The following is a 23,538-nucleotide window of genomic DNA, read 5'->3' as shown; positions in this document are numbered from 1 at the left end:
TATGATACTGGTAAGATCTATATGACTATTAAATCTATCATTTCCATGTCTTATGTAATGAAGACTAAAAATATTGAACGTTACCACTTTACATGGACCAGTGTGTTCCATATTTCACAGATTCATTATGAGTTTGTATTTTTGTGATAAGCAGCATCCATTGCTACAAAGAAAGGTATCATTTATTTGCATATAATAAGTTAATCAAACATTTCTTGCAGTTATTATGCAAAATTTCTTTTAGGCAATGCACCCACTTCGAGTGATCCTGGTAAGAGGTTCCCAAACAGACCTACAAGCTTTTGCCGACAATATTCGCACCATGACTCGAGCCAAGGTATTCACTCCAGCCCTTGGGCAGGTAGTCAATGCCTCAATGGAGTCCCACATTTACCAAGTGAGTTACATTGGCTCTGTGCATTTACTTAAGGTACTGTACTCTATATATATATATATATATATATATTTATATATATATATATATATATATATTTATATTATATATATATATATATATATATATATATATATATACATGTATAATATATATATTAATATATATAATATATATACATATAATAATACATATATATATTATATATATATATATATATATAAGATACATATATATATATATATATATATATATATATATATATATATATATATATATATATATATATATATATATATATATATATATATATATATATATATATATATATATATATATATATATATATATATATATATATATATATATATATATATATACTATATATATATATATATATATATATATATATATATATATATATATATATATATATATATATATATATATATATAATATATATATATATATATATATATATATATATATATATATATATATATATATATATATATATATATATATATATATATATATATATATATATATATATATATATATATATATATATATATATATATATTCATATATATATATATATATATATATATATATATATATATATATATATATATATATATATATATATATATATATATATATATATATATATATATATATATATATATATACATATATATATATACATATACATATATATATGTATATATAATATATATATATAATATATATATATATATATATATATATATATATATATATATTGGCAGTGTGGAGGGATATGTTGTGTCTCTTTATATGTGTATGCTTCTAGACTGTTGTATTCTGAGCACCTCTGCAAAAACAGTGATAATGTGCGAGTGTGGTGAAAGTGTTGAATGATGATGAAAGTATTTTTCTTTTTGGGGATTTTTCTTTTCTTTTTTGGGTCACCCTGCCTCGGTGGGGAGACGGGGCCGACTTGTTGATATATATATACAGTGGATCCCCGGATTACGCAATTAATCCGTTCCAGAGAGAGTGACTTATCCCGAATCTGACTTACTTCGAATTAATTTTCCCCATAAGAAATAATGGAAATCCAATTAATCTGTTTCAGACACCCAAAAGTATTAAAAAAAAAATTTCTACATGAAATATACATTTAGCTACACAGAAAACAATGATACATGAAGAATAAAACAATAATAACATCACACTTACCTTTATTAAGACATGGTGATGTATGGAAGACAGGAGGAGGGGAGAGGATGGAGGAGTTTACAATTGTTTGGAAGGGGAATCCTCTTCCATAAAGACTTCACGTACCAAGTCCTTATCCTGGGTTACTTCCCTACTTTGTTTTTTAATGCCACTAGGACCAGCTTGAGAGTCACTGGTCCTCTGTTGCTCAAAAAAGTATTCCAGAGAGGTCTTTTTCTGGTGTATGTTATGAATTGTGTTCAACTCAACTCAACTCAATTCAATTCAATTCAAAGTTTATTCTCTATAAGGATTACAATGCTGAGTTTACAGAATTTGGTTATTGTGTGGTTTACATGTAGTAAAATAATAATTACAGAGGGTACCACTAGAACACCTAGCATGGCTAGGCATTTTGGGCAGACTTAGATTAATTCTTAATTTTAAAATATTACAAATTATGAGGTAAGTTGGTATTATGGGTAAGTGACTAAATACTAGTTTGTGAGTTTAGCAATGTGAATGCTTTTGTTTTGGCACAATACATAGTTTCAGTATTGGAGTATCACAGGCCAACTTATGACTAGTTAGGATTCATTATTTTAAGATTGAGATTTATATTTCTGTTTATGGTCAAATGGGTGAGTGAGTGTAAGTGTGAACCACCAGGTGGTATTCGTGTAATTAGTTGACGGGGTGTATCAGGGAGATAAGATGTTTTCTAATGGTAGTTTTGAAGGTGATGAATGTGTCTGCAGTTCTAGAGTTTTCAGGTAGGGTGTTCCAGTTTTTAGGGCCTTTGACATACATTGAATTTTTGTAAAGGTTTAGTCGGACACGGGGAATGTCATAGAGATGTTTGTGTCTGGTGTTATGCCTGTGGGTTCTGTCACAACTATCAAGAAAGCATTTTAGGTCAAGGTTAATATTGGAATTTAAGGTCCTGTAGATGTAGATTGCACAGTAGTAAGTGTGGATGTACTGAACAGGGAGTAAGATTAGATCTTTGAAGAGTGGGGGGGTGTGTTGCCAGGGATGGGATTTAGTGATTATTCTTACTGCAGCTTTTTGTTGGGTTATTATTGGCTTTAGGTGTGTTGCTGCAGTTCATCCCCAAGCACAAATAGCATAGGTGAGGTATGGATAAATAAGTGAGTGGTATAGTGTGAGAAGGGCATTTTGCGGCACGTAGTATCGTATCTTGGAGAGGATCTTGGGAGAAAGGGCAAGATAGTCCTTCAGTATGACACTAATATAAACTCTACGGTATATTTTTTTATTTTTTCGAACAAGTTGGCCGTCTCCCACCTAGGCAGGGCAACCCAAAAAGAAAGAAAATCCCCAAAACGAAAGTACTTTCATCATCATTCAACACTTTCACGTCACTCATACATAATCACTGTTTTTGCAGAGGCACCCAGATACAACAGTATAGAAGTATATATAAAGATACAGTATAAAAACTGACCTGAAATAATTACAATATCAGGGCCCCAGTTATATATATACAGTGGAACCTCTACTTGCGAGCGTGTCCACGTGCGAGTTTTTCCAAATACGAGCAGTCTATGAGTCAATTTTTTGCTTCCATACGCGAGCAAAATTTACATAAGCGAGCAGACCTCAGACAGTTTCCTTGACACTGGTGAGGGGCTCTTGTTCCTGATCTCAGGAATTGTATCTCATTTGTTTGTTGGACTATCTTATTGAAACTTGGGCAATGTATGATGAAAAGATGCTTCTTAACATACACCAAAAATTAAAGAAATCTAAGCATAAATAATGGAGTTCACTTCTCAGCAATTAGCCACCCCTTAGCGGTACATTCGTATGGTTTTATGGTTGTATTCTCGTTTTTTTTTGGGGGGGGGTCTTATTTGATAGAATGGAAGATATATTACGGAAATAGATATGATTTTGATTGCTTTCACAACAAAAAGTACCTTGAAATTGAGCTCAATGTGGGAGAAATGGTCTATTGCCTGGCTATGTTTAAGAATAAACAAATTACGTCACTGTCCATTCCAATATGCAGTCGTGAATGGGTTAACATTATTTATACAATTATTACAATAAGAAATAACAGTAAATCTTATATTTTTTGTGTGAATAAAAATTATGAATTATTTATATAATAATCATAATAATAATAATAATAATATATGTATAATTATAATACGTATAATAATACAATAATAATAATAATATATTTCTTTCTTTCAACACACTGGCTGTATCCCACCGAGGCGGGGTGGCCCAAAAGGAAAAACGAAAGTTTCTCCTTTTACATTTAGTAATATATACAGGAGAAGGGGTTACTAGCCCCTTGCTCCCGGCATTTTAGTTGCCTCTTACAACACGCATGGCTTACGGAGGAAGAATTCTGTTCTACTTCCCCATGGAGATAAGAGGAAATAAAGAAGAACAAGAACTAGAAAGAAAATAGCAGAAAACCCAGAGGGGTGTGTATATATATGCTTGTACATGTATGTGTAGTGTGACCTAAGTGTAAGTAGAAGTAGCAAGACATACCTGAAATCTTGCATGTTTATGAGACAGAAAAAAGGACACCAGCAATCCTACCATCATGTAAAACAATTACAGGTAGTAGGTTGGTAGACAGCAACCACCCAGGGAAGTACTACCGTCCTGCCAGATGACTGTGAAACAGAAACCTGTAACTGTTTTACATGATGGTAGGATTGCGGTGTCTTTTTCTGTCTCATAAACACACTAGATAACAGGGATATCTTGCTACTCCTACTTACACTTTGGTCACACTTCACAGACACGCACATGCATAAATATATACATACATCTAGGTTTTTCTCCTTTTTCTAAATAGCTCTTGTTCTTCTTTATTTCTTCTATTGTCCATGGGGAAGTGGAAAAGAATCTTTCCTCCGTAAGCCATGCGTGTCGTATGAGACGACTAAAATGCCGGGAGCAATGGGCTAGTAACCCCTTCTCCTGTAAACATTTACTAAAAAAGAGAAGAACAAAAACTTTATAAAACTGGGATGCTTGAATGTGCGTGGATGTAGTGCGGATGACAAGAAACAGATGATTGCTGATGTTATGAATGAAAAGAAGTTGGATGTCCTGGCCCTAAGTGAAACAAAGCTGAAGGGGGTAGGGGAGTTTCGGTGGGGAGAAATAAATGGGATTAAATCTGAAGTATCTGAGAGAGTTAGAGCTAAGGAAGGGGTAGCAATAACATTGAAGGATCAGTTATGGAAGGAGAAAAGAGAATATGAATGTGTAAATTCAAGGATTATGTGGATTAAAGTAAAGGTTGGATGCAAAATGGGTCATAATAGCCGTGTATGCACCTGGAGAAGAGAGGAATGTAGAGGAGAGAGAGAGATTTTGGGAGATGTTAAGTGAATGTATAGGAACCTTTGAACCAAGTGAGAGAGTAATTGTGGTAGGGGACCTGAATGTTAAAGTAGGAGAAACTTTTAGAGAGGGTGTGGTCGGTAAGTTTGAGGTGCCAGGTGTAAATGATATTGGGAGCCCTTTGATTAACTTTGTATAGAAAGGGGTTTAGTTATAGGTAATACATATTTTAAGAAAAAGAAGATAAATAAGTATACAAGATATGATGTAGGGGGTAATGACAGTAGTTTGTTGGATTATGTATTGGTAGATAGAAGACTGTTGAGTAGACTTCAGGATGTACATGTTTATAGAGGTGCCACAGATATATCAGATCACTTTTTAGTTGTAGCTACATTGAGAGTAAAAGGTAGATGGGATACAAGGAGAATAGAAGCATCAGGGAAGAGAGAGGTGAAGGTTCATCAACTAAAAGAGGAGGCAATTAGGGTAAGATATAAACAGCTATTGGAGGATAGATGGGCTAATGAGAGCATAGGCAATGGGGTCAAAGAGGTATGGGGTAGGTTTAAAAATGTAGTGTTAGAGTATTCAGCAGAAGTTTGTGGTTTGTGGGTGCGGGAGGGAAGAGGAGTGATTGGTTGAATGATGATGTAAAGAGAGTAGTAAGGGAGAAAAAGTTAGCATATGAGAAGTTTTTACAAAGTATAAGTGATGCAAGGAGGGAAGAGTATATGGAGAAAAAGAGAGAGGTTAAGAGAGTGGTGAAGCAATGTAAAAAGAGAGTAAATGAGAGAGTGGGTGAGATGTTATCAACAAATTTTGTTGAAAATAAGAAAAAGTTTTGGAGTGAGATTAACAAGTTAAGGAACCCTAGAGAACAAATGGGTTTGTCAGTTAAAAATAGGAGAGGAGAGTTATTAAATGGAGAGTTAGAGGTATTGGGAAGATGGGGAGAATATTTTGAGGAATTGTTAAATGTTGATGAAGATAGGGAAGCTGTGATTTCGTGTATAGGGCAAGGAGGAATAACATCTTGTAGGAGTGAGGAAGAGCCAGTTGTGAGTGTGGGGGAAGTTCGTGAGGCAGTAGGCAAAATGAAAGGGGGTAAAGCAGCTGAGATTGATGGGATAAAGATAGAAATGTTAAAAGCAGGTGGGGATATAGTTTTGGAGTGTAGTAGGTTGGTAGACAGCAACCATCCAGGGGGGTACTACCGTCCTGTCAAGTGAGTGTGAAACGAAAGCCTGTAATTGTTTTACATGATGGTAGGATTCCTGGTGTCTTTTGTCTGTTTCATAAATATGCAAGATTACAGGTACATCTTGCTACTTCTACTTACACTTAGGTCACACTACACACACATGTACAAGCATATATATGCACACCCCTCTGGGTTTTCTGCTATTTTCTTTCTGGTTCTTGTTCTTGTTTATTTCCTCTTATCTCCATGGGGAAGTGGAACAGAATTCTTCCTCCGTAAGCCATGCGTGTTGTAAGAGGCAACTAAAATGCCAGGGGCAAGGGGCTAGTAACCCCTTCTCCTGTATATATTACTAAATGTAAAAGGAGAAACTTTTGTTTTTCCTTTTGGGCCACCCCGCCTCGGTGGGATACGGCCGGTGTGTTGAATGAAAGAAAGATTTAATAAATGTATAGAAGAGGGTAAGGTACCTAGGAGAGCATGCATAGTTCCTTTGTATAAAGGCAAAGGGGACAAAAGAGAATGCAAGAATTATAGGGAGATAAGTCTTTTGAGTCCTAGGTAGTAGGTTGGTAGACAGCAACCATCCAGGGGGGTACTACCGTCCTGTCAAGTGAGTGTGAAACGAAAGCCTGTAATTGTTTTACATGATGGTAGGATTGCTGGTGTCTTTTGTCTGTCTCATAAACATGCAAGATTTCAGGTATGTCTTGTTACTTCTACTTACACTTAGGTCACACTACACATACATGTACAAGCATAAATGTACACACCCCTCAAGGTATTCTTCTATTTTCTTTCTAGTTCTTGTTCTTGTTTATTTCCTCTTATCTCCATGGGGAAGTGGAACAGAATTCTTCCTCCGTAAGCCATGCGTGTTGTAAGAGGCGACTAAAATGCCAGGAGCAAGGGGCTAGTAACCCCTTCTGTATATATTACTAAATTTAAGAGAAACTTTCGTTTTTCTTTTTGGGCCACCCTGCCTTGGTGGGATACAGCCGGTGTGTTGAAAGAAAGAAAGAAGTCTGTTGAGTATACCTGGTAAAGTGTATGGTAGAGTTATTATTGAAAGAATTAAGAGTAAGACAGAGAATAGGATAGCAGATAAACAAGGAGGCTTTAGGAAAGGTAGGGGGTGTGTGGACCAGGTGTTTACAGTGAAACATATAAGTGAACAGTATTTAGGTAACTCTAAAGAGGTTTTTGTGGCATTTATGGATTTGGAAAAGACGTATGACATTGTGGATAGGGGGGCAATGTGGCAGATATTGCAGGTGTATGGAATAGGAGGTAGGTTACTGAAAGCAGTGAAGAGCTTTTACGAGGATAGTGAGGCTCATGTTAGAGTATGTAGGAAAGAGGGAGATTATTTCCCAGTAAAAGTAGGCCTTAGACAAGGATGTATGATGTCACCATGGTTGTTTAATATATTTATAGATGGGGCTGTAAGAGAAGTAAATGCGAGGGTCTTGGCAAGAGGCGTGGAATTAAAAGATAAAGAATCACATATAAAGTGGGAGTTGTCACAGTATGGAGGAGGTGAATGTATTCAGATATTTGGGAGTGGACGTGTCAGCGGATGGATCTATGAAAGATGAGGTGAACCATAGAATTGATGAAGGGAAAAGGGTGAGCAGTGCACTTAGGAGTCTGTGGAGACAAAGAACTTTGTCCTTGGAGGCAAAGAGGGAAATGTATGAGAGTATAGTTTTACCAACGCTCTTATATGGGTGTGAAGCATGGGTGATGAATGTTGCAGCGAGGAGAAGGCTGGAGGCAGTGGAGATGTCATGTCTGAGGGCAATGTGTGGTTTGAATATAATGCAGAGAATTCATAGTTTGGAAGTTAGGAGGAGGTGCGGGATTTCCAAAACTGTTGTCCAGAGGGCTGAGGAAGGGTTGTTGAGGTGGTTCGGACATGTAGAGAGAATGGAGCGAAACAGAATGACTTCAAGAGTGTATCAGTCTGTAGCGGAAGGAAGGCGGTGTAGGGGTCGGCCTAGGAAAGGTTGGAGGGAGGGGGTAAAGGAGGTTTTGTGTGCGAGGGGCTTGGGCTTCCAGCAGGCATGCGTGAGCATGTTTCATAGGAGTGAATGGAGACAAATGGTTTTTAATACTTGACGTGCTGTTGGAGTATGAGCAAAGTAACATTTATGAAGGGATTCAAGGAAACCGGCAGGCCAGACTTGAGTCCTGGAGATGGGGAAGTACAGTGCCTGCACTCTGAAGGAGGGGTGTTAATATTGCAGTTTAAAAACTGTAGTGTAAAACACTCTTCTGGCAAGACAGTGATGGAGTGAATGATGGTGAAAGTTTTTCTTTTTCGGGCCACCCTGCCTTGGTGGGAATCGGCCAGTGTGTTAATAAAAAATAATAATGACATGTATGTGTAATGTGACCTAAGTGTAAGTAGAAGTAGCAAGACGTATCTGAAATCTTGCATGTTTATGAGACAGATAAAAGGACACCAGCAATCCTACCATCATGTAAAACAGTTACAGGCTTTCGTTTTACACTCACATGGCAGGACGGTAGTACCTCCCTGGGCGGTTGCTGTCTACCAACCTACTACCTATATATAATAATAATGTACTACATATAATAATTATAATAATAGACGGCTTCAAAAGGCCATCTCTAGATGGCAGTGTTTACCACAACAAGGAGGGAGCTGTTGTCGCCGCCTCCACCTGTTACATAATGACATATTTTATTCATTCTAGAGTATATATCAGGTTTCTATGTGATTTATATTGTTTATTATTTCATATTAGAAGAACTGTGATAGATAAATAAGCTGTAGAGTTGATGACAGTGAAATATTCAAGAAGTATGTTGTCCTGTCTCCAGACAAACTCCCGTCGGCCGCCGACACCGCCAGTACCACTACATGAATGACATATTTTATTCATTCTAGAGTATATATCGTGTTTCTATGTTACTTATATTGTTTATGTCATATTAGATGAATTGTGATAGATAAATAAGCCATATAGATGATATTAGCGAAATTATTCATTAAGTATTTTGCCCGGTCTCCAGACAAACTCTTGTCCACCGCCGACACCGCCCATACCACTACATGAATGACATATTTTACTCATTTTAGAGTATATATCAGGTTTCCATGTTATTTATATTGTTTATTATGTCATATTAGATGAAGTGAGATGGATAAATAAGCCGTAGAGTTGATATTAGCGAAATTATTGAAGTACAGAATTCCACTGGAACGAATTAATTGCATTTCAATTAATTTAAATGAGGAAAATTGACTCTGCAAACGAGCAAATCCAGTTGCGAGCAAGGTCATGGAACAGATTAAAGTCGCAAGTAGAGGTTCCACTGTACTGTCCTATCACACATCCCACCAAACTGCCAATATCCCAAACCCCTCCTTTAGAGTGCAGGCATTGTACTTCCCATTTCCAGAACTCAAGTCCGGCTGTATAAAAATAACTGGTTTCCCTGAATCCCTTCACTAAATATTACCCTGCTCACACTCCAACAGCTTATCAGGTCAAAAAAACCACTCGTCTCCATTCACTAATATCTAACACGCTCATGCACGCTTGCTGGAAGTCCAAGCCCCTCGCCCACAAAACCTCCTTTATCCCCTCCCACCAACTTTTCGAGGATGACCCCTACCCTGCCTTCCTTCCCTTACAGATTTATACACTCTCCATGTCATTCTACTTTGATCCATTGTCTCTAAATGACCAAACCACCTCAACAACCCCTCTTCAGCCCTCTGACTAATACTTTTATTAACTCCACACCTCCTAATTTCCACACTTCAAATTCTCTGCATAATATTTACACCACACATTGCCCTTAGACAGGACATCTCCACTGCCACCAACAGCCTTCTTGCTGCAGCATTTACAACCCAAGCTTCACACCCATATAAGAGTGTTGGCACCACTATATTTTCATACATTCCCTTCACAGCTTATTTATCTAGCACAATTCATATAATATAAGAACATAAGAACATAAGAAAGGAGGAACACTGCAGGAGGCCTGTTGGCCCATACTAGGCAGGTCCTTTACAATTCATCCCACTAACAAAACATTTGCCCAACTCAATTTTCAATGCCACCCAAGAAATAAGCTCTGATGTGAAAATCCCACTCAAATCCAACCCCTCCCACTCATGTACTTATCCAACCTAAATTTGAAACTACCCAAAGTCCCAGCCTCAACAACCCAACTAGGTAGACTGTTCCACTCATCAACTACCCTATTTCCAAACCAATACTTTCCTATGTCCTTTCTAAATCTAAACTTATCTAATTTAAATCCATTACTGCGGGTTCTCTCTTGGAGAGACATCCTCAAGACCTTATTAATATCCCCTTTATTAATACCTATCTTCCACTTATACACTTCGATCAGGTCTCCCCTCATTCTTCGTCTAACAAGTGAATGTAACTTAAGAGTCTTCAATCTTTCTTCATAAGGAAGATTTCTAATGCTATGTATTAATTTAGTCATCCTACGCTGAATGTTTTCTAACGAATTTATGTCCATTCTGTAATATGGAGACCAGAACTGAGCTGCATAATCTAGGTGAGGCCTTACTAATGATGTATAAAGCTGCAGTATGACCTCTCTATGACATAATAAACAATATTATTACATAGAAACATGATATATACTCTAGAATGAATAAAATATGGCATGAAGAATGTCATGAGTGGTGGTGTGTTGTTTGTTGATGGGTGTATAAGGGCCACTGAAAGATAAGCCTTACATAGTGGTGGTGAAGGTGGCAGCAGAGACGGCAGTGTTAGTCAGTAGCCCTACATACCTCCAACAACAATGGGCTGGCTGGCACTAGAAGCTTTCTTTGGGCCCAAGATGGCTTATTTAGCAGTTAAAAGCACTAAAAAGAATGGAATAGCACAAAATGTATTGTATGAATGCGTGGTATCATCCTCACTGGCTGGTAAACAATGGCACGCTGGCAGTATATGGAGTGTCGGGGCTGCTCAGGCCTCGCGGACACGTTCTGGACGAATGACTTATACCGAGTTCAGTGACTTTTGACGGAAAAACATTACTTACTCCGATGATAACTTAATCTGGGGGTCCACTGTATATTTTTTTTTTTTCAACAAACCGGCCGTATCCCACCAAGGCAGGGAGGCCCAAAAAGAAAAACAAAAGTTTCTCTTTTTAAATTTAGTAATTTATACAAGAGAAAGGGTTACTAGCTTTTTGCCCCCGGCATTTTAGTCTCCTCTTACAACACGCATGGCTTACGGAGGAAGAATTCTGTTCCACTTCCCCATGGAGATTAGAGAAAATAAACAAGAACAAGAACTAGAAAGAAAATAGCAGAAAACCCAGAGGGGTGTGTGTATATATATATTTATATATATATATTTATATATTTATATATATATATATATATATATATATATATATTTATATATTTATATATATATATATATATATATCTAGGTAGTAGGTTGGTAGACAGCAACCGCCCAGGGAGGTACTACCGTCCTGCCAAGTGAGTGTAAAACGAAAGCCTGTAATTGTTTTACATGATGGTAGGATTGCTGGTGTCCTTTTTTCTGTCTCATGAACATGCAAGATTTCAGGTACGTCTTGTTACTTCTACTTACACTTAGGTCACACTACACATACATGTACAAGCACATATATACACACCCCTCTGGGTTTTCTTCTATTTTCTTTCTAGTTCTTATTCTTGTTTATTTCCTCTTATCTCCATGGGGAAGTGGAACAGAATTCTTCCTCCGTAAGCCATGCGTGTTGTAAGAGGCAACTAAAATGCCGGGAGCAAGGGGCTAGTAACCTCTTCTCCTGTATATATTACTAAATGTAAAAGGAGAAACTTTCGTTTTTCCTTTTGGGCCACCCCGCCTCGGTGGGATACGGCCGGTGTGTTGAAAGAAAGAAGAAGATATATATATATATATATATATATATATATATATATATGCAATAAGATCACAGTAAACAGGTGATTTCAGAATATGCAAAACAACCACTCTGAAAGAATAGAGAAATTCCAAGCGCTTTCGTGACTACTCACATTATCAAGGAACTATGAAAGTAAAGCATCCAAGGAAGCTATATAAGGGGGCTGGCCAGCACCTCATAATCAGATCCCACAACGGTTAAACACGTGACGCGCGCCGACCCAACTTGGATAGGTCCTTTGCACAACTCACCCACAAATTATTCTACCCAAGAAAATTTAAAAATTATTATTTGTCCAGTGTATTATTAAATTCTTCCCAAATTCTATTAATTATAAATGGATCTAATTTATATAAACCAAAGGAAATATTCATATTATTGTCAAAACTGCATTTTATGAAACAAGATTCAATTATATTCCTGTCGACCATGGACTTGCTTGATACTATATATATATATATATGCAATAAGATCACAGTAAACAGGTGATTTCAGAATATGCAAAACAACCACTCTGAAAGAATAGAGAAATTCCAAGCGCTTTCGTGACTACTCACATTATCAAGGAACTATGAAAGTAAAGCATCCAAGGAAGCTATATAAGGGGTCTGGTCGGCACCTCACTATCAGATCCCACAACGGTTTAAACACGTGACGCGCGGCGAGCCAACTTGGAAAGGTCCTTGGCACAACTCACCCACAAGCTATTCTACCCAAGAAATAAGAAATTTTAAAGATTATTTGTCCAGTGTATTATTAAATTCTTCCCAAATTCTATTAATTATAAATGGATCTAATTTATATAAACCAAAGGAAATATTCATATTATTGTCAAAACTGCTTTTTATGAAACAAGATTCAATTATATTCCTGTCGACCATGGACTTGCTTGATACTACTTTCTCAACTTTTTGAAAATCAATTGGATGGTTAAAATCTCTTACATGAATAAATAGAGCATTGGAATCTTGTCCAGTTCTAATGCTATATTTATGTTGTTTTAATCTTAGTTCGAGATTTTTACCAGTTTGACCGTAATAAACTTTATCGCAAATTTTACAAGGAATCTTATAGACACATCCATCAGCATTTTGGGGGGAATTCTTTATCAAAAGTTTTTTTACTGTATCGAGATTTTTGAATACAACTTTAATATTAAAAGTCTTAAGAAGAGAAGGCATATCAACCAAGTTTTCATGGTAAGGGAGAACCAACATATTTTTATTTGAATAAGGCTGGTTGTCCCTTTTTGTATATATATATATATATATAAATATATATACATGTATATATATATATATATATATACAGTGGACCCCCGCTTAACGATCACCTCCAAATGCGACCAATTATGTAAGTGTATTTATGTAAGTGCGTTTGTACGTGTATGTTTGGGGGTCTGAAATGGACTAATCTACTTCACAATATTCCTTATGGGAAAAAATTCGGTCAGTACTGGCACCTGAACATACTACTGGAATGAAAAAAGTTCGTTAACCGGGGGTCCACTGTATATATATATATATTTTTTATTTTTTTTATTATCACACTGGCCGACTCCCACCAAGGCAGGGTGGCCCGAAAAAGAAAAACTTTCACCATCATTCACTCCATCACTGTCTTGCCAGAAGGGTGCTTTACACTACAGTTTTTAAACTGCAACATTAACACCCCTCCTTCAGAGTGCAGGCACTGTACTTCCCATCTCCAGGACTCAAGTCCGGCCTGCCGGTTTCCCTGAATCCCTTCATAAATGTTACTTTGCTCACACTCCAACAGCACGTCAAGTATTAAAAACCATTTGTCTCCATTCACTCCTATCAAACACGCTCACGCATGCCTGCTGGAAGTCCAAGCCCCTCGCACACAAAACCTCCTTTACCCCCTCCCTCCAACCTTTCCTAGGCCGACCCCTACCCCGCCTTCCTTCCACTACAGACTGATACACTCTTGAAGTCATTCTGTTTTGCTCCATTCTCTCTACATGTCCGAACCACCTCAACAACCCTTCCTCAGCCCTCTGGACAACAGTTTTGGTAATCCCGCACCTCCTCCTAACTTCCAAACTACGAATTCTCTGCATTATATTCACACCACACATTGCCCTCAGACATGACATCTCCACTGCCTCCAGCCTTCTCCTTGCTGCAACATTCATCACCCACGCTTCACACCCATATAAGAGCGTTGGTAAAACTATACTCTCATACATTCCCCTCTTTGCCTCCAAGGACAAAGTTCTTTGTCTCCACAGACTCCTAAGTGCACCACTCACTCTTTTTCCCTCATCAATTCTATGATTCACCTCATCTTCCATAGACCCATCCGCTGACACGTCCACTCCCAAATATCTGAATACGTTCACCTCCTCCATACTCTCTCCCTCCAATCTGATATTCAATCTTTCATCACCTAATCTTTTTGTTATCCTCATAACCTTACTCTTTCCTGTATTCACCTTTAATTTTCTTCTTTTGCACACCCTACCAAATTCATCCACCAATCTCTGCAGCTTCTCTTCACAATCTCCCAAGAGCACAGTGTCATCAGCAAAGAGCAGCTGTGACAACTCCCACTTTGTGTGTGATTCTTTATCTTTTAACTCCACGCCTCTTGCCAAGACCCTCGCATTTACTTCTCTTATAACCCCATCTATAAATATATTAAACAACCACGGTGACATCACACATCCTTGTCTAAGGCCTACTTTTACTGGGAAAAAATTTCCCTCTTTCCTACATACTCTAACTTGAGCCTCACTATCCTCGTAAAAACTCTTCACTGCTTTCAGTAACCTACCTCCTACACCATACACTTGCAACATCTGCCACATTGCCCCCCTATCCACCCTGTCATACGCCTTTTCCAAATCCATAAATGCCACAAAGACCTCTTTAGCCTTATCTAAATACTGTTCACTTATATGTTTCACTGTAAACACCTGGTCCACACACCCCCTACCTTTCCTAAAGCCTCCTTGTTCATCTGCTATCCTATTCTCCGTCTTACTCTTAATTCTTTCAATTATAACTCTACCATACACTTTACCAGGTACACTCAACAGACTTATCCCCCTATAATTTTTGCACTCTCTTTTATCCCCTTTGCCTTTATACAAAGGAACTATGCATGCTCTTTGCCAATCCCTAGGTACCTTACCCTCTTCCATACATTTATTAAATAATTGCACCAACCACTCCAAAACTATATCCCCACCTGCTTTTAACATTTCTATCTTTATCCCATCAATCCCGGCTGCCTTACCCCCTTTCATTTTACTTACTGCCTCACGAACTTCCCCCACACTCACAACTGGCTCTTCCTCACTCCTACAAGATGTTATTCCTCCTTGCCCTATACACGAAATCACAGCTTCCCTATCTTCATCAACATTTAACAATTCCTCAAAATATTCCCTCCATCTTCCCAATACCTCTAACTCTCCATTTAATAACTCTCCTCTCCTATTTTTAACTGACAAATCCATTTGTTCTCTAGGCTTTCTTAACTTGTTAATCTCACTCCAAAACTTTTTCTTATTTTCAACAAAATTTGTTGATAACATCTCACCCACTCTCTCATTTGCTCTCTTTTTACATTGCTTCACCACTCTCTTAACCTCTCTCTTTTTCTCCATATACTCTTCCCTCCTTGCATCACTTCTACTTTGTAAAAACTTCTCATATGCTAACTTTTTCTCCCTTACTACTCTCTTTACATCATCATTCCACCAATCGCTCCTCTTCCCTCCTGCACCCACTTTCCTGTAACCACAAACTTCTGCTGAACACTCTAACACTACATTTTTAAACCTACCCCATACCTCTTCGACCCCATTGCCTATGCTCTCATTAGCCCATCTATCCTCCAATAGCTGTTTATATCTTACCCTAACTGCCTCCTCTTTTAGTTTATAAACCTTCACCTCTCTCTTCCCTGATGCTTCTATTCTCCTTGTATCTCATCTACCTTTTACTCTCAGTGTAGCTACAACTAGAAAGTGATCTGATATATCTGTGGCCCCTCTATAAACATGTACATCCTGAAGTCTACTCAACAGTCTTTTATCTACCAATACATAATCCAACAAACTACTGTCATTTCGCCCTACATCATATCGTGTATACTTATTTATCCTCTTTTTCTTAAAATATGTATTACCTATAACTAAACCCCTTTCTATACATATATATATATATATTTTTTTTTTTTTTTTTTTCTCAACAAGTCGGCCGTCTCCCACCGAGGCAGGGTGACCCAAAAAAGAAAGAAAATCCCCAAAAAGAAAATACTTTCATCATCATTCAACACTTTCACCACACTCGCACATTATCACTGTTTTTGCAGAGGTGCTCAGAATACAACAGTCTAGAAGCATACACATATAAAGATACACAACATATCCCTCCAAACTGCCAATATCCCAAACCCCTCCTTTAAAGTGCAGGCATTGTACTTCCCATTTCCAGGACTCAAGTCCGACTATATGAAAATAACCGGTTTCCCTGAATCCCTTCACTAAATATTACCCTGCTCACACTCCAACAGATCGTCAGGTCCCAAGTACCATTCGTCTCCATTCACTCCTATCTAACACGCTCACGCACGCTTGCTGGAAGTCCAAGCCCCTTACCCACAAAACCTCCTTTACCCCCTCTCTCCAACCCTTTCGAGGACGACCCCTACCCCGCCTTCCTTCCCCTATAGATTTATATGCTTTCCATGTCATTCTACTTTGATCCATTCTCTCTAAATGACCAAACCACCTCAACAACCCCTCTTCTGCCCTCTGACTAATATATATATATATATATATATATATATATATATATATATATATATATATATAGATATATATATATATATATATATATATATATATATATATATATATATATATATATATACGTATATAATATGTATATATATATATATATATATATATATATATATATATATATATATATATATATATATATATATATATATATATATATATATATATACATACAGGTCTCCCTCAACATTCACGTTTTGAACTTTCACGGGCTTCACACATTCGCGAATTGCCAGCCGCCAAATTCCCAGCCGCCAAATCATATTTACGTTTCCCGCCACCTGCGAATCCCTACTACCCTCCCTCCGACCCCGGCAACTGGCAGCCAGCCCTTCCACCACTCAGTGTGGTGAGTTTTTGTTTGTTCATTATTTGCTATTAAACTACAGTATAAATAATGTAAACCCATTCATGACTGCATATTGGAATGGCTATTAGGAAAGGTATTAGACGGTGACATCATGTGTTTACTCTTGAACACTGCAAAGAATTAAACATTTCTGCTACAGCTAATAATAACAATAGTAATAATAATAATAATAATAATAAATATGATATAATTGAAGAAGGAAATTGTACAAAAATACGAGGGAGTGGTTGACACATCGTCAGTGTGACTTTGTTTATGCTGGAGTGAACATTAGTCTCCATGCTCTAACAAACATTTCACAATAATTCATTGTGTTTGGTGCTTGTAGATTGAGTATGACTGGAGTGGTAGAGGCAGTGATTGAGGCAGTGGTATTTAATAACATACATGTTAATAATAATACATGTTATTAATAATATGTACTATTATTATTTATAACATATATGTTATTAAATACATGCATGTTAATAATAATACATGTTATTAATAATAACATGTACTATTATTATTTATAACATATATGTTATTAAATACCACTGCCTCAACCGCTGAATTATTGTGAAATGTTTGAAAGAGCAGGGAGACTAATGTTCTCTCCAGCATAAACAAAGTCACACTGACGATGTGTCAACCACTCCCTCGTATTTTTGTACAATTTCCTTCTTCAATTATATTGTATTTATTATTATTATTATTATTTTTATTTTATTTTATTATCACACCGGCCGATTCCCACCAAGGCAGGGTGGCCCGAAAAAGAAAAACTTTCACCATCATTCACTCCATCACTGTCTTGCCAGAAGGGTGCTTTACACTACAGTTTTTAAACTGCAACATTAACACCCCTCCTTCAGAGTGCAGGCACTGTACTTCCCATCTCCAGGACTCAAGTCCGGCCTGCCGGTTTCCCTGAATCCCTTCATAAATGTTACTTTGCTCACACTCCAACAGCACGTCAAGTATTAAAAACCATTTGTCTCCATTCACTCCTATCAAACACGCTCACGCATGCCTGCTGGAAGTCCAAGCCCCTCGCACACAAAACCTCCTTTACCCCCTCCCTCCAACCCTTCCTAGGCCGACCCCTACCCCGCCTTCCTTCCACTACAGACTGATACACTCTTGAAGTCATTCTGTTTCGCTCCATTCTCTCTACATGTCCGAACCACCTCAACAACCCTTCCTCAGCCCTCTGGACAACAGTTTTGGTAATCCCGCACCTCCTCCTAACTTCCAAACTACGAATTCTCTGCATTATATTCACACCACACATTGCCCTCAGACATGACATCTCCACTGCCTCCAGCCTTCTCCTCGCTGCAACATTCATCACCCACGCTTCACACCCATATAAGAGCGTTGGTAAAACTATACTCTCATACATTCCCCTCTTTGCCTCCAAGGACAAAGTTCTTTGTCTCCACAGACTCCTAAGTGCACCACTCACTCTTTTTCCCTCATCAATTCTATGATTCACCTCATCTTTCATAGACCCATCTGCTGACACGTCCACTCCCAAATATCTGAATACGTTCACCTCCTCCATACTCTCTCCCTCCAATCTGATATTCAATCTTTCATCACCTAATCTTTTTGTTATCCTCATAACCTTACTCTTTCCTGTATTCACCTTTAATTTTCTTCTTTTGCACACCCTACCAAATTCATCCACCAATCTCTGCAACTTCTCTTCAGAATCTCCCAAGAGCACAGTGTCATCAGCAAAGAGCAGCTGTGACAACTCCCACTTTGTGTGTGATTCTTTATCTTTTAACTCCACGCCTCTTGCCAAGACCCTCGCATTTACTTCTCTTACAACCCCATCTATAAATATATTAAACAACCACGGTGACATCACACATCCTTGTCTAAGGCCTACTTTTACTGGGAAAAAATTTCCCTCTTTCCTACATACTCTAACTTGAGCCTCACTATCCTCGTAAAAACTCTTCACTGCTTTCAGTAACCTACCTCCTACACCATACACTTGCAACATCTGCCACATTGCCCCCCTATCCACCCTGTCATACGCCTTTTCCAAATCCATAAATGCCACAAAGACCTCTTTAGCCTTATCTAAATACTGTTCACTTATATGTTTCACTGTAAACACCTGGTCCACACACCCCCTACCTTTCCTAAAGCCTCCTTGTTCATCTGCTATCCTATTCTCCGTCTTACTCTTAATTCTTTCAATTATAACTCTACCATACACTTTACCAGGTACACTCAACAGACTTATCCCCCTATAATTTTTGCACTCTCTTTTATCCCCTTTGCCTTTATACAAAGGAACTATGCATGCTCTCTGCCAATCCCTAGGTACCTTACCTTCTTCCATACATTTATTAAATAATTGCACCAACCACTCCAAAACTATATCCCCACCTGCTTTTAACATTTCTATCTTTATCCCATCAATCCCGGCTGCCTTACCCCCTTTCATTTTACCTACTGCCTCACGAACTTCCCCCACACTCACAACTGGCTCTTCCTCACTCCTACAAGATGTTATTCCTCCTTGCCCTATACACGAAATCACAGCTTCCCTATCTTCATCAACATTTAACAATTCCTCAAAATATTCCTTCCATCTTCCCAATACCTCTAACTCTCCATTTAATAACTCTCCTCTCCTATTTTTAACTGACAAATCCATTTGTTCTCTAGGCTTTCTTAACTTGTTAATCTCACTCCAAAACTTTTTCTTATTTTCAACAAAATTTGTTGATAACATCTCACCCACTCTCTCATTTGCTCTCTTTTTACATTGCTTCACCACTCTCTTAACTTCTCTCTTTTTCTCCATATACTCTTCCCTCCTTGCATCACTTCTACTTTGTAAAAACTTCTCATATGCTAACTTTTTCTCCCTTACTACTCTCTTTACATCATCATTCCACCAATCGCTCCTCTTCCCTCCTGCACCCACTTTCCTGTAACCACAAACTTCTGCTGAACACTCTAACACTACATTTTTAAACCTACCCCATACCTCTTCGACCCCATTGCCTATGCTCTCATTAGCCCATCTATCCTCCAATAGCTGTTTATATCTTACCCTAACTGCCTCCTCTTTTAGTTTATAAACCTTCACCTCTCTCTTCCCTGATGCTTCTATTCTCCTTGTATCCCATCTACCTTTTACTCTCAGTGTAGCTACAACTAGAAAGTGATCTGATATATCTGTGGCCCCTCTATAAACATGTACATCCTGAAGTCTACTCAACAGTCTTTTATCTACCAATACATAATCCAACAAACTACTGTCATTTCGCCCTACATCATATCGTGTATACTTATTTATCCTCTTTTTCTTAAAATATGTATTACCTATAACTAAACCCCTTTCTATACAAAGTTCAATCAAAGGGCTCCCATTATCATTTACACCTGGCACCCCAAACTTACCTACCACACCCTCTCTAAAAGTTTCTCCTACTTTAGCATTCAAGTCCCCTACCACAATTACTCTCTCACTTGGTTCAAAGGCTCCTATACATTCACTTAACATCTCCCAAAATCTCTCTCTCTCCTCTGCATTCCTCTCTTCTCCAGGTGCATACACGCTTATTATGACCCACTTCTCGCATCCAACCTTTACTTTAATCCACATAATTCTTGAATTTACACATTCATATTCTCTTTTCTCCTTCCATAACTGATCATTTAACATTACTGCTACCCCTTCCTTTGCTCTAACTCTCTCAGATACTCCAGATTTAATCCCATTTATTTCCCCCCACTGAAACTCTCCTACCCCCTTCAGCTTTGTTTCGCTTAGGGCCAGGACATCCAACTTCTTTTCATTCATAACATCAGCAATCATCTGTTTCTTGTCATCCGCACTACATCCACGCACATTTAAGCAACCCAGTTTTATAAAGTTTTTCTTCTTCTCTTTTTTAGTAATTGTATACAGGAGAAGGGGTTACTAGCCCATTGCTCCCGGCATTTTAGTCGCCTCATACGACACGCATGGCTTACGGAGGAAAGATTCTTTTCCACTTCCCCATGGACAATAGAAGAAATAAAAAAGAACAAGAGCTATTTAGAAAAAGGAGAAAAACCTAGATGTATGTATATATATATATATGCATGTGCGTGTCTGTGAAGTGTGACCAAAGTGTAAGTAGGAGTAGCAAGATATCCCTGTTATCTTAGCGTGTTTATGAGACAGAAAAAGAAACCAGCAATCCTACCATCATGCAAAACAGTTACAGGTTTTTGTTTCACAGTCATCTGGCAGGACGGTAGTACTTCCCTGGGTGGTTGCTGTCTACCAACCTACTACCTATATTATTATTATTATTATTATTATTATTATTATTATTATTATTATTATTATTATTATTACTATTATTATTATTATTATTATTATTATTATTATTATTATTGTTATTATTAGCAATAGCAGAAATGTTCGATTCTTTGCTGTGTTCAAGAGTAAACACATGATGTCACCGTCTAATACCTTTCCTAATAGCCATTCCAATGTGCAGTCATGAATGAGTTTACATTATTTATACTGTAGTTTAATAGCAAATAATGAACAAACAAAACACTCACCACACTGAATGGTGGGAGGGCTGGCTGCCAGTTGCGGGGGTCGGAGGGAGGGTAGTAGGGACTCGCAGTGGTGGAGGCATTGGTGGAGTCTGTGGTATTTAACAACATACATGTTGTTAGCATACATGTTATTAAATAACATACGTTATTAAAGCATAACATGTATATATTTTGTACAATTTACGACGTTTTCATGTATTTTATGATTATTCATGGTTCAACAAGTTAAGGAAGCAGTATTGTAATATATTTCCCTACAATATATTGGGGCAACAAACATTCACGGTTTTTCAACATTCGCGAGGCTCTTGATCCCCTAACCCTCGCGAATGTTGAGGGAGACCTGTATATATATATATATATATATATGTATATATATATATATATATATATACAGGTATTGGGAAGATGGAAGGAATATTTTGAGGAATTGTTAAATGTTGATGAAGATAGGGAAGCTGTGATTTCGTGTATAGGGCAAGGAGGAATAACATCTTGTAGGAGTGAGGAAGAGCCAGTTGTGAGTGTGGGGGAAGTTCGTGAGGCAGTAGGTAAAATGAAAGGGGGTAAGGCAGCCGGGATTGATGGGATAAAGATAGAAATGTTAAAAGCAGGTGGGGATATAGTTTTGGAGTGGTTGGTGCAATTATTTAATAAATGTATGGAAGAGGGTAAGGTACCTAGGGATTGGCAGAGAGCATGCATAGTTCCTTTGTATAAAGGCAAAGGGGATAAAAGAGAGTGCAAAAATTATAGGGGGATAAGTCTGTTGAGTGTACCTGGTAAAGTGTATGGTAGAGTTATAATTGAAAGAATTAAGAGTAAGACGGAGAATAGGATAGCAGATGAACAAGGAGGCTTTAGGAAAGGTAGGGGGTGTGTGGACCAGGTGTTTACAGTGAAACATATAAGTGAACAGTATTTAGATAAGGCTAAAGAGGTCTTTGTGGCATTTATGGATTTGGAAAAGGCGTATGACAGGGTGGATAGGGGGGCAATGTGGCAGATGTTGCAAGTGTATGGTGTAGGAGGTAGGTTACTGAAAGCAGTGAAGAGTTTTTACGAGGATAGTGAGGCTCAAGTTAGAGTATGTAGGAAAGAGGGAAATTTTTTCCCAGTAAAAGTAGGCCTTAGACAAGGATGTGTGATGTCACCGTGGTTGTTTAATATATTTATAGATGGGGTTGTAAGAGAAGTAAATGCGAGGGTCTTGGCAAGAGGCGTGGAGTTAAAAGATAAAGAATCACACACAAAGTGGGAGTTGTCACAGCTGCTCTTTGCTGATGACACTGTGCTCTTGGGAGATTCTGAAGAGAAGTTGCAGAGATTGGTGGATGAATTTGGTAGGGTGTGCAAAAGAAGAAAATTAAAGGTGAATACAGGAAAGAGTAAGGTTATGAGGATAACAAAAAGATTAGGTGATGAAAGATTGAATATCAGATTGGAGGGAGAGAGTATGGAGGAGGTGAACGTATTCAGATATTTGGGAGTGGACGTGTCAGCGGATGGGTCTATGAAAGATGAGGTGAATCATAGAATTGATGAGGGAAAAAGAGTGAGTGGTGCACTTAGGAGTCTGTGGAGACAGAGAACTTTGTCCTTGGAGGCAAAGAGGGGAATGTATGAGAGTATAGTTTTACCAACGCTCTTATATGGGTGTGAAG

General features: G+C 37.8%; 1 protein-coding gene across 1 annotated transcript in view; it reads left to right on the top strand.

Moving 5' to 3' along the window:
- Positions 1-23,538, top strand: part of Cpsf100 (cleavage and polyadenylation specificity factor subunit 2) — a 125,481-nt gene that overhangs the window by 73,909 nt on the left and 28,034 nt on the right. Inside the window, exon 14 of the mRNA XM_053784763.2 lies at positions 245-397. Coding sequence (XP_053640738.1) covers positions 245-397 — 153 coding nt within the window. The remainder of the gene's footprint in view (positions 1-244; positions 398-23,538) is intronic.

Source organism: Cherax quadricarinatus, chromosome 51 (assembly GCF_038502225.1).
Source record: "Cherax quadricarinatus isolate ZL_2023a chromosome 51, ASM3850222v1, whole genome shotgun sequence".
In the NCBI taxonomy this organism is placed as follows: Eukaryota; Metazoa; Arthropoda; class Malacostraca; order Decapoda; family Parastacidae; genus Cherax; species Cherax quadricarinatus.
Note: the sequence above shows the minus strand (reverse complement) of the source record. Positions and strands in the feature narration are given on the sequence as shown.